This window comes from Ambystoma mexicanum, chromosome 10 (genome assembly GCF_040938575.1).
Source record: "Ambystoma mexicanum isolate Mex_15411 chromosome 10, UKY_AmexF1_1, whole genome shotgun sequence".
Classification (NCBI taxonomy): Eukaryota; Metazoa; Chordata; class Amphibia; order Caudata; family Ambystomatidae; genus Ambystoma; species Ambystoma mexicanum.
Genome location: NC_090932.1, coordinates 688,984,034 through 688,997,290, shown reverse-complemented (window position 1 = coordinate 688,997,290; position 13,257 = coordinate 688,984,034). Strand labels below are relative to the sequence as shown.

The 13,257-nt window shown below is 45.4% G+C and overlaps 1 protein-coding gene and 1 pseudogene across 1 annotated transcript in view; both read left to right on the top strand.

Moving 5' to 3' along the window:
* RASA2 (RAS p21 protein activator 2) overlaps nucleotides 1-13,257 on the top strand; it is a 1,321,178-nt gene that overhangs the window by 577,825 nt on the left and 730,096 nt on the right. The window contains exon 9 of the mRNA XM_069618287.1: nucleotides 9,889-9,990. Coding sequence (XP_069474388.1) covers nucleotides 9,889-9,990 — 102 coding nt within the window. The remainder of the gene's footprint in view (nucleotides 1-9,888; nucleotides 9,991-13,257) is intronic.
* On the top strand, nucleotides 462-1,453 carry LOC138493212 (UBX domain-containing protein 11-like; annotated as a pseudogene).

The window sequence follows — 13,257 nt, the reverse complement described above, 5'->3', positions numbered from 1 at the left end:
TCCCAGTGTTTTTCCCAATGCCATGATAATTAACTTTCTTTCCCTGGTCTTTCTCAAGCTCTTTGTACTGCCAAGAGAGTGACTCTTCTCTTGGCTTCTTTTTACAATGTCCACAACTATTAGGGGGATTGGCTCCCTTCCCCAGGTTGTTCTTAGCTTGGTTTCACCACCAACCTGGCTTCCCATTTGGTTAGGTACTGTGACTATGAAGATTAACGCCCACAACACTGCATCAGGGGTAATGCTTTCCTCCCCCTTACTCTCTTGGATTCACCGCCCACCTGACTCAATTCTCCGCCAGGCACTGTGACTATGAGGAGCGGTGGTGATGCTTCTGTGGGTGCACGTCCCAGACTTGCACTTTCTATTTTCTGCACACAGCCCACCATGTGTACTCTTCTGCCAGATACTGTGACTATGAAGAATGCTTTGGAGATGAGGGTTTTCTCAATGACTACGGCATGGTTTGGGTTGGAGATAAAGAGACAGAAAGTAATGGAGAGTCAGCTGAAGGAGAGATACCAGAGCAGAAAGCACAGCAACCTCAGGGTCTTTGGAAACCAGGAGATTCTACACCTTCCAGTTTCTTGGTGGATTTTGATGTGATATTAGAAAATGTGAAGGATTTAAATGCCCTCGCGGGGGAAGGAGAAGCCCGAATTGAGCATACAGAGGGAGGAGCCAGGTTAAGGCAGCCTGATCCCATCCCCCTCACTCTATCAGAATGGGATAATCCTGTTCAGAGGCCCCTCCCACTCCTATCAGGAGCCCTCAACTCAGCGCTGTGTCCAGGACATCATGGCTACTTTCCGTCAGAGCTCCAGTCTCGCTTCCCAGGTGGGATTCCATTTCAGGTGACTGATAGGAGAACTGTGACATTCCGTGAGACCCAGCGGTGGGACACGTTTCCTGGCCAGGGACAGGTGGTGGGAGGTCCTCTTTCTGGTCCTCTATCTGGAGGTGATAGCACGTTGGAAACGAGTGAGGCACCAGGGCCCAAGCTCTCTCTGGATCAGTTCCTGAACAAGCTTCCAAGAGCAGTAGTGAAGGGAGGACAGTTCTTGGATATCAGGGGGCCAATTCAAGAGCATCTACAGGGATCTGGTAGAGCAAAAGACTCTGCTGTTATACTCGTGGAAACTCCAGCTCTTACTGCACTACAAGAGAGGTTAAAGGTGGAGCCACAGAACCGGCCTCCCTCTGCTCAAAACTTGACAATGCTACGTGTGAAATCGGAGCGAGGTGACCAGACGTCTGAAGATGCTTTTCACCGAAACCATTGAAGACCTTTGTACCCACCTTGCTGCCCACAGGGGACCAGAGACAAGCTCTTATGATATCATCAGATCGTTTCCACAGCAGGTGTACCACGATGGCACCAAAACTCTGAAGGAGTGCGGGCTGATTCCCAATGCCACACTGCACTTACAGGCTAAGAAATTCTGACGCGTTGCTGCATACACACACTATTGTGGAATTCTAAATAAACCAATGGATTCTGCACAAAAAAAAAAGAATGCTTTGGATGCTTCTCCCACCCGCAAAGGTTCCTCTCTCTCCTTCTATCTCCGGGTCCCAGACCCTACATTCACGGTTTTCCACGGTTTTCCAGTCTCTTAACCACTTGGTTGGATCCCCGGCGCATTTCCCACCACCCGCGTACCTTCTCTCTGCCTGCGGTGGTCTTGGGGTTTACTGTCCACCTTCCGTCTGCAGTGGAGCTCACAATACTCGCATGTGTTTCGTTTGGTCTGTGGCAGCTCCGCAGCACCAATCTTCCCCCTGTTAGCGGTCCTGCTACCAGGCTTCAAGACCGCCTGGAACCTTCGTCCGCCAGACTGCCATCCCTTCTTTTCGCTGTGGACCTTTTGGTTTCTTCATCCTGATCTTCACTCGTTCTCCTGTACACATGGGACCAACTTGCGCGGTTCCACCAGGGAGGACTGAATCCTCTACAAAGTCCTTCTTACATTTTTATTTCATGGTTGGATGTACTGCCATCAGAATATCTGGTCTGCTCCCTTTGATTCCCCAGGGTATTCCTTAATACTCTGTGCCTCTTTCTCATCACTGTACTGAATTGACTGGTGTCAACAGAGCTCTTCGTTGTCTTAGTATTTTGTAAAGGGACTCTTCTTCAGTAGTCTCTACTCCTCCTCGTGCCAATACTTCCTATACTGGTAGTATAAGAAAAGCATATGGGAACATTACGAAGGATATTGGAGGGGGTTGGCGAGGAAGGTGCGTTATGGGTGATACCCTGTTCTCCCTGGGTCGTCACTAATCCCATAGGGGGCTTCCCTCCCCATGAGATCAACCCGCTCAGTGCCTCCCCGTTGGGACTATCGGGTAACAGCCTCATCTCCCTGGCCTCATGGGAAGGGGCTCCCCATAGGGGGAGAAGTGACGCCATCTGGGAATTCGTCACAGTGGACTTATGGGATACACTAAAATTCATATAATCTCTGTGCATTCAGCCATGAAGAAAAACACGATTTCAGCATCATTAACCATGAATACGTCTCGAGAGAATAGTATCAAATTTTAGAGCATCTTCGTCCTGAAAAAAATATTCTTGGTCTTGAGGAACAATATTGCCCCTGATTAGAGTTCACCAGCAGCAAATTGTCAGATATTGTTGGTAATCACTCCTCCTCATTTTCTGTTCTTATGCAACTTGTGAAAACAATGCTACATGGAGATATTCCTGCATTCACACTTGGAAAGTTAAACAGCCTGACACACACATTCACTATCAGAAGATAGCATATGCTGACTTTTGGTGAGCAATCACAGTAGAGGTAAAACATATTGAATCAATTTCAGGGCATTGCTAAAACAGTCGGTATCTTTTCATAATTTCTGTGAACTCTAGAGCAGTAGGTTCCGTTCGATTTTGTTACCTCTACTTTGATTGCTCACCAAAATCAGATACAAGAGTCAATAACGTAATAGGGTGAACACTGAGCAACGTCTTGGAGTTTTCCTGAAATACTGATTAGACTACCTTTAGCCTAGGAACACGTTTATGCACAAGGGCATCCATAAACTTACATAATGGGAGGATAATCTATACCTAGATATTCACACTCCGGCAAGCCTACTAAAACAAAAAGCTAGAAAAGAAAATGGACATCAGTTGAACTGGTGGAAGATGGATGGGAACACAGTCAATTGCGTCTTCTGCTACAAAGGATTGACATATACTTATTTCCAACCTGTAAGCCTTGAATCTTGTGCTTGCCTGTATTTTCTTTTTGCACTTGTCTGTAACTTACCCGTTTCATCTCTTTTGATGGTCCTTATCCCTGCACTGGGTGGGATGCTGAGGTCTTTTTCACTTCACTGACGGACTTTGTATATTGATAAACAATATGTGGTAAAAGCTTGATTTCTAATTCCTGTCCCTTTACCTCCATACTAATGGACTATATGTTCCCTAAAAAGGGACATGATTGGTGTAGTGTGCACATCATTGGGTCTTTAATGCTAGGAAATTCGGAAGCATGTGTGACTGGGCCCAAACCAATGTCCATCCTCTCACAGGTCATCCCGCTTAATACAGTCTCTTGTTTCTTGACTTGACACTCTTTGCTCAGCTTGCTGTGCCCTAGCATGAACCTCTTGTTTGAGTAGGAGTTCCTCCTTTTCTCTTTACCTCTGGGCTTCTCTGTTTATTCGCTGCTTATGCAACGCAGACTTGGTTTAAGTAAATGGTGTTCCTGTGCATGCCGGGGGTCTTGATGGCCCGAGGCTTGATCAATTGTGGACTTCTGCAACACTTTCTTTTAGGTCATGAAAGTAATACTGGCAGAATTGGATGAAGCTCACTCAGGGGAACATTTGTCCATCTTCAATGGATAATTTCACATGCACTATGGTCTTGTGACCTGTTTATCAGGACAGATACAGTGAGAGACTTGCATAGTTCTCTTTCCAGCACCTGCACTTCATGGGCATTTACCAATGGGTATGTTGAGGCAGTTTTAGTACAAACATCTGACTATCTACAACAACTGACCTTAATGGGGAACTAATTCACCTGACAAGAGAGGAAAGCCAAACCTCTCTTAATGGTAAGTAATGTGGTGTAACGTGGACAGAGCAACAAGGCTCAACTCTCAATCTGCACATTTATATGTAGAAAATACAGCACACTGATATTCTGAAAAATATATACTTATGTTACACATATAGAACTATCGGATCAAATATGTAACTGGCTCAAAATGCAAAGTAATAACAAAAATACATAGAATACTATAAAAACACTCAGGCCCTCATTACGAGTCTGCCGGTAACACCAGTGGGTTGCCGGCAGACTCGCTTTACCGTTTCTGCCACCTGATATCCTGGTAATACCGGGATATTATGGGTGGCGGAAAGCCAGTAAGTTCCCATTCCCATATCCGTGAGGACTCCATGGGAATGGGAACCCTAAAGCACTGGCACCGTTAGTAACAGTGCCAGTGCTTCAGTGAAAAATCTGCTGGTAGCGGCTAGAACTACTGGCAGGTCAGGCCAGCCGGTAGTTCACAGCCCCTACTGGCAGACTTGTAGTTAGCCAGTCTGGAAAGGGTGCTGGTAACCGTTGTTACCAGCACTTTTTTCCAGACTGACAAACTTGTAATTTAGGGCCTTAATGTCTAAAAGGACCTCCCTGCTCCCGTTGCTTATATGTGGGTCGACTGTCAAAGATGGACACCCAACATAAATTAACAAAGGGAGGGGGAGAACAATGGAACCACACAACCTAGCCAGCTGGTAAAATCCATTGTGGGTCTGCATTTTAAAGTACAGTGTCCCATACCCCCCACCCCCTATTATATATTGGAGACTCTAGACAAGCGGTAGGCGGCAGAAAAGGGAATACAGATATTTTTTACCTACAAGTAAAACAGTCCTAAAGGCCAATACTAAAAAACATATATGGGTTGCCCTAAACATCCAGTGGTAGATAGGGTAAAATCTACTAGCAACAAAAGCATAGGGAGCCTACCACTGGAGTAGAGGAAAGAACCATTGATCATCATTTTGTATCTGATTCTTCTTGAAATGGGGATTTTACTTTCATTATCCCATTTACCATAATTGAACGTGAAAACACTCTCTGTACACAGAGGAAACATGTATTTATTTTTACACCATGTGCAGAAGGTAAGAACATATTTTACAACTAAAAAAATACATTTATCCATGCAACAGAATTTCGGGCGACATGTTCAAAAATTTTGAAGGAAGTCTCTAAAAGTTTGAAGGATATAGAGCAAGGAAAAGAAACAAGGAATGATATAATGAATGGGTGAGACCCGAAATTAGAAGAAAAAAGGAAAGATCAAATTCACAAAATGGGTCTGTATGTCCATAGTATTGTTCCATATGACCTCACTCTTTGGCTGTAGAACAAGAAAGGCAATAGTAGCAGTAACAATACAGAACATTGTTTGTGACCTGTGTAAAGATTGAAAAAGTAAGCTTCAATGGGGATGGAGGGGAATAGGTGTAATTGTTTTCCCTCAATTATTACTCCAATTCATTGTCCTTATTTACGCGGCGCAGAAGTGTTTCATTTCATGACATCTTTTTGTTGTGATATATTTCATTTGACCCACTAACCAACATTTTATATAGTCACTCTGCACTAGACTAGTCAAAGATAAAAAGGAAGTGGGTGTAATTTCTTTTTTTTTTTAACGTGTTTATTTTAAGAAGGCAGGTTATCACAATACATAACTTAAACATTCGCGACATGATGCACAGTACAATACAATACAATATCTTTCCCATTCCCTCCTCCAGTCTCAAGTTTCTTCCCCCGCTCCCGCTGGGGCTCCCCAGCTTGCATTGTTCTCCTGGCCAATTGGGGCTTAAATTGCAAAGCCGAGAACTTTTGGTCATAGTCGAGGACCGGACCCCAGATGTTATGAAATCGATGTAGAAGGCCTGCCCCGGCGGCCGTCACCCTCTCAGCTATGAAGATGTCCCAGACCTTCACCCACCAGAACGGCATGAGGGGACCTTCCGCCGTCTTCCAGGTGCGGGCTATCACGTTCCTGCCCGCCAATAGGCATTGGGATAAAAGTTTGGCCTTGGGCCCTGACCTTGGGTAGACCTTGGGTAGATTCCAGGAATTGGGGCTCCAAGGAGTATAGGTTCAGGCTCTAGGGGCAGTTGCCAGGCAATGTTTCCAGAAAGCTTGGGCCTTGGGGCAGGACCACCACATATGGAAGAAGGAGCCTGCTTGGCCACATTGTCTCCAGCAGTGTGGGTCGAGAGTGGGATGCATGTGATGGAGTCTTAAGGGCGGGAAATACCACCGGAGGAGGATCTTATAGGCGCATTCCCTATTAGTGATACATGATGAACAGGTGTGGGCCCGGGACCAGATATCAACCCAGAGTAGGCCCTCAATAGGGTTGCCCAGGTCCGCTTCCCATTGGGCCATGTATCGGGGCTTGGAAATTAGGAAGTCTGGTTGGAGGCGTTTGTACAGAGTAGAGATTCTCCCTTGGGGTGGCAGCTCGGTAAGGGTCAGTTCAATGGCCGTTGGGGGCGGGTGGCTGCCTGGCGAGTCTGCGGATGAGTGCACCAGTGGCGTAGCTGGATGTACGTGAACCTATCCTGTTCCTGAATCTTGAAGAGTTCTTTGCATCGCTCGAAGGTGCAGGGTTGACCCCCCTCGAAGAGTTGTTCAAGGGTCTCCAGGCCTCCTGCAATCCAGGGCCCAAAGTTTCGAATTGACAGGCCAGGTGAGAAAGTCGGGTTCATGAACACTGGGGCGAGGGGGCTAAGTCCCACTGGAATCTTCTTTAGTCTCAGTGCTTTGTCCCAGACCGAGATGGTATGTTTAGTGGACGCCAAGAGTTCCCGCCATCACCGCAGCTCCGGAGGAGGCACTTGTGGGAGAAAGCGTAGAGGCAGGGGTAGCTGCGCCTGTTCGAGGTCCACACATCTAGGGCGGTGTGGGTGTAATTTCTAAAGGGACAACATTTTAATTCAAGCCCCTTAGCACTGAGTATTTGAATAATATAAATGATGATAATAATTATCAGACAGGTGGGGTAGGTTGGAAAAGAATCCCTATGCAAAAATCTGCAAACATTCACTTTTACAGGAGAAAAGACCCCTCCTGCCCAGCTAACTATCGCCCTATCTCTATCCCTCCTTTCCTGGGCAAGCTCCTGGAGAAACTTGCCATCTCCCAGCTTAATCTCCATGCTGAATCTGTTGGTAGCCTTGATAACCATCAGTCTGGCTTCAGAGCTGCCAGAAACATGGAAACTGCTCTCCTGAACATCCGTGAGGACCTGCTCTCGAACCTTGACTCTAACATTCCATGTGTTCTCATTTTGCATGATCTCTCTTCTGCCTTTGATACTGTCAACCATACCATCCTGCTTAACCGTCTCCGTGATAACCTGGGTATCACTGGTCAGACTCTGGCTTGGCTGACCTCTTTCCTCTCAAATCGACCCTCCCAGGTCCAACTGGGGTCTTTCCTGTCTGACATCTTTTTCTCTACCTGTGGTGTCCCCCAGGGTTCTAACCTCTCTCCCTGGCTGTTCAACCAGTATCTGGCACTTCTCGCCCACCGCATCGCTGCTCTCTGCCCCAACTTTCAGTGCTATGCGGATGATACCCAGCTCATTTTCAGGCTACCCTTGGCCTCCTCTTCTCCTTCCCTCATCTCTGACTGTCTTTATGCTATCCAGGAATGGTGTGCCGCCAACGACCTCTGCCTTAATGCCAGTAAGACCGAGATTCTACTCATCGGCACACCCACTCCCTCCTTCCCTGCAGCTCTCTGGCCGGCCTCTCTTGGCCCTCTTCCTGCAAGGCAAAAAACCTCGGGGTCATCTTCGACTCCACACTCTCCTTCTCTCCTCACATTTCTGACGTTTCTAAGAAGTCACACTACCAGCTGCACCTCCTCAGAGGTATCCTTCCTTTCCTCTCCTTCCCCCAGAAGCTCACTCTCTCCAGAGCCATGGTTCTCTCGAAGCTGGACTACTGTAACAGCCTCTATCTAAATCTGCCTGCCTCTACTCTCCGCCCTCTGCAACTCATCCAGAACAGGAATGCGTGACTTGTCCTTGGCCTCAAGCCCAGGGACCGTATCTCTCCAGGAATGAAATCGCTTCACTGGCTCCCTGTGGCTGCGAGGATTAAGTTCAAAACCCTCTGCATTGTCCACAAGGCCTTCTGGGGCCTGGGGCCAAATTGCCTTCAACTCTCCCTTCCTAAATATCTTCCTTCTCGAGCACTTCGCTCTTCCGCCTCCAACTCCCTCAGGGTCAGCCGCTTCTCCAAGCAACGAGTTGGGGGGAGATCTCTCTCCGCAGCAGGGGCCTCTCTCTGGAACAGCCTTCCTGGCTCCCTGAAACTTGAGGAGAACCATCTCCGGTTCTGGAAGCACCTCAAAACCTTCCTCTTTGCTTCTGCTTTCTCTCTCCCTCTCCCATGCTAAATCACTGAAACTGTACTGAATCAGCAACTGGGCCACTCAACAATCTCGGTCCTTGGCCCAGCCACTCTCCCCTGCACTGCCTTCCTGGCAACCCCTGCACTGCGGGACTGTCTCTGTATCCCTACATCCCCCCTTCCCAGCACTTGTCTGCACTTATCTTGCACTTGCCACCAGCTGGCCCTTATTATTTATCCTGTTCATTACTAACCCTGTACTGCACTTTCCCCTCTCCCTTTCCCCCATGCACTTTTCCCATCCCCCCCTACCCTTGCACTTGCGCAATCTGAATGACACCTATCCTAGTAGGATCGTTGTCTGCCTCCCCTTGTTCCCCCTTCACTGCCTCGTCGCGCCTTGAAACACTTGTGTATAGGCGCGTTACAAATGCTATATCATATCATATCATAAATATTAAAGAAGGATTTGAGATACGATTTAAGGTGAGGAATACACCTATGACCAAGGTTCCACAACCTATGGCTCACCAAATGTATGGTCTATGACCTGCATGATCTCTTACCATTGACTACGCTGGCTGAGCTGATGGAAGTTCTAGTGCAAATCATTTGGCGATCTAGCGCTTGCCGACCCCTTAAATAGACAGATGGAAAAGGAGTGGGCGATTGGGAGGCAGAGTCAGATCAGAAGGAGGATTTGCATGCACCAATGCTTCTTACCTTTAAGACTTGTGCAGTGCAGAGTGTTTCAGCCTTCTTCCTTTCTTGGAATGTTCATGCCTTTAGAAGGAAAGGAGACTATGGACTAGGAGTAAATAAATCAAAGTGACTACGTTATACTTTTATATATGCAGCAGTGTTTGCCACAGAGTGTGACCTTGTAGCACCATAGAGAAGTGTTTTTCATTACATAGATCAATGGTGCTCATTCTATCTACATCTGAAGAACGAGCGGTTAAGTAGACGCAGCCAAATTCAAATTTATTTCCTTTGGATCACACACAGATGTCAGCAGTGGGTGCTCCAATCCAGTGAGAGGTATTGACTGTGCTGAGGCGTTCTTTGTGAGTGACTTTGTGTTTTAGTCCCTCTTTAACTGTCTGATAGTCCAGGTTGTAGGTGAATGTCTATTAAAAATAATCATTTATGCTTTTGAATATTTTCTAGCCTTGGTGTTTTGACTAAATGTCTTCCGGTCTCTGACTTAAAGGTCCCATTTCACATCAGCTGTCACTAACACTGGAAATTGAGGATAATAATAGAAATGCTTTTGAATTAGGAGCAGGCTTTGCCTACCAGCGTTAACAATGTTTGCTGTGTTTGGAGCTGAACCAATCAATCTTAACACATTTGTGTCTTATTTGCATGAACACTCGTTGAATTCTATAATAGTGACTGATGTTTAAATAAATATGACTTTCTAACATTGGCTGAGGCACTTACAATTTTTATTTAAACTTTCAGGGTTGATCTGTGGAACAATGGGAACTTAGCACAAGATGTGTTTCTTGGTGAAGTTAAGGTTTCCCTGAAGGTTTTGAGAAATGATGTATCCCATGAAGCATGGTAAGACTTGAGACTCGTTGAAAAATTGCCATTTACTGATTTCCTTTCACAGAATGCCTGTAGGGTGTATGCATTCACACCCTTAGCAAGGGCTCTAGTGTTGTCGTCCGGAAGTAAATATACTTTTTATTTTGAGGCTGTGAGTTCTGTGAAACATTGACAGTAGGCAAAAGGTTCATCAATGACCTCAGGCAAGGGATTATCAATGTTGGCTTCAAGTACTGTAATCAATATTGGTCCACAAGTAGGGTTAGCAGTAGTCATTAGTGAGCAGAAAATTGCTAGAATTAACAATTGGGAGGAGATTAGGAATATCGTTGAATTTATGTAGTCTTTGCAATAGACATCGGACTGGATTTGCTGTAAAGATTGCATGCACGATAACTAAAATTCAAACTGCCCGGACATTGCTCACGTAACCAAGTCCTCCCTACCTCCACCCTAGACATATCACCACCCTTTTCTCACAGGCTTATCTCACCCCCCCATCAACAACCCCACATACACGTTATACTTTATCTACTCAACCATCCCTGCAGACACATTCCCACACTCCCTACACCCCCATAATCCTACTGTCCTAGTCTTCAACCTACATCCTCATAACCTCTCATAGATGCATACCCACATTCGTTCACCACCCCCAAGTACATCCCAAGACTGTATGCAACCTGCATTTCTAGCACTTCACCCATTTTCCCCACTTGCCTTGTCCAACCGGTATATCCCCATCATTCATCCACTTTAAAGACGCATCACTTCACTGTACCCACTCCCCCATAAGCAGTTCCATGTTCTTGACCAACGCAATCCTCGTATAAGGATAGCACCACTCAAGCCACTCTCCCATAGGCACATCCCTGCTCTACCACACACGTGCATGCCCCGTCCCACCCTTAATCTGTCCAGACCCAGTGCCACAATCCATTTGTAACTCCACTTGTATTTGGCAACTTATTTTTCTTCAAACCAACTCATGGACCAGAGAGAGAGAGAACAGAAATAGGAGAGCACTGGAGGAAGGAGGGAGAGGGGGAAACAGAGTTTAGGATGGCAACAAAGGGAGAGAGAGGAAAACAAGAGGTCTAGTAGATATGTTGCCACTTTTAGAGACTAAAGGTATGGGTTCTTATCCCAGCTTTCTCCTTTTCCAAACTTGTAGGATCTTGGTACATACTTTTAGCACCTTGTACTCCGATATCCTTTACTCCCAAACATGGGTGAACTTGCCACACCGCATGAAATACAAAGGATTGTACAGAAGAGGAAAGGGGGTATGCTCAGCCTAGCAATTATTGGCTAACTTAGGAATTTGAAGATCTAGGTTCCAATTCCAGCTTCCCCTTTTGATCAAACGTAATTGAGTTTAGCTAAATCACTTTATTTTCCTTACCTGTTAATTTCTTTCTTTTTCCCGATACAATCCAATGTCCTTAGTGCAAACCAGGGGCAACTTTCACCTCTCCATATTTTCAGGTGAAAATAGCCTACTTTTCTTTATCTGTCACTACTAGGAACAGGACCGGCACCTGCAAATTGAGCCCAGTCATAAAAAGTAGTTATGCTTTCATTCTTTTGAATAAACACATGTGAAGTGTGATTTATTTTCTTTTTTAAAGGCAGGCCCATGCTAATTGGAACCCTGTAATCCAAGAGTTGACAAGCAATACAGATTTCTTGCAATCTCTGAAATTTCTCACAAACTAGGTTCTGTGGTTGAGGCATATCCTGCACAGCTGTCACCTTGTCTTCTAGTCTACCAGTCGGGAACTTCTGAATCTTTTCTGCGCCTTTTGTATTTCTATTTTTAAAGTGATCTGTTTGTCTCTCTTAGTACTAAACACCCTGGTTTCTGCACGGTCCTGAGGGCTTCCCAATTGATACATTATTTCCACATTGTATTTTATTTAAAGTGACTTATTAATGTGATCTTGCTCATTTTATGTTTGGTTTTGTAGTGTTTTGGCAGTTTGGAGTTCTATGTCAATGCAGCATGGACCACACTTGAAAATAGTTTTAGTCCTTTTATTTTACCGTCATCTAGGTCTGCTAATAGGGTCACCTGTCATTCCAAAACTAGAGCACGTCTTCACATTATGGCCACAATTTAATGCAGCCTCTTAGCATTTTGTGAAGTTTCCCATATCTGATTTTAAATACCCTGCTTTTTGCAAAGACCTCTTCGTAAACAAAGCCAGGCTTTTCCCAAGAGGAAACGATAGACTTGTCACTTTATAGCTCTTTCTCTATTCACAAATGCCCTTCCTACTCTACAGGGGACAGATACTTCTCTGACATGCATCTATCCACATGGAACTCTTCCCCACCCTCAGAAATATGTCTCTAAAAAAAAAAAACAACTCAACAGTTTAAAATGTGTTTTACAATTATTCTTTTCTTTCACGCTTGTTGGTATTTAAGCAAAAGGGTTTAGGCAGCGGTGTGCACTTTGATAGTTGCGCCTTCGACTTACTCGGTCATCGGTGGAGCTGTATCTGCTATGGCCACAATTTGCTGTCTGCACCCTGAGGAAATAAACGTATATCAAAAAATAGATACCAGAGCATATAATTGGCTTATCCATGAAACACATTCTTGTCTGTATGTCACTTTGTCCTCCCATCTCCTTTTTTCTCTGTAGCTGATCAGATCTCCCTTCTTTCAAGCATTTTACTGGGCCCATAAACCTATTTTAGAACTGCTGTTCAAGAACTGCCTGTAACATTTGCACTACCTCTCGTTCTTCCTGTCATTAAAACCTTTATAACAAGTTGTCACTCCATTTTGACTTCATTTTAGAGATCCAGGTTGTTAGAAAATGGTTGCCATCGCTTTCCTTCTCTCACACATTTGGACATCATTTTAAGTGCCATATTATATACATTTCCCATAATCAATAGAGCCTTCCCAGTAATGGTGCAGAAAGAGTTTGCACTCCATTTACAGTCTATTGCGCTTCCTCCCTCTCATCTTTGGCATCTTCATTTATAATGGTGTATAATGCGTACATTGGGCAGGAAATGCAGTTAAAATGGTTCAAAGTCGCAAGTTTGAATATAGCATGGCAGAAGGGAGGATCGCTCTCTGTAATAAACAGCAGTCCATTCCCTCTTACAAAGTGTCAGGGGTCAGCCTTAACTTGCTCTGTTGGCTAAGTCAGGAACCGAAGAGGTATGGCCAACCCCGGTCAGAAGTCACCCCCCCCCCTCTGGGAATGGAACCACCATAGTACTGGGTAACCCCTGGAGAGTCATCCGAGTAGATGGA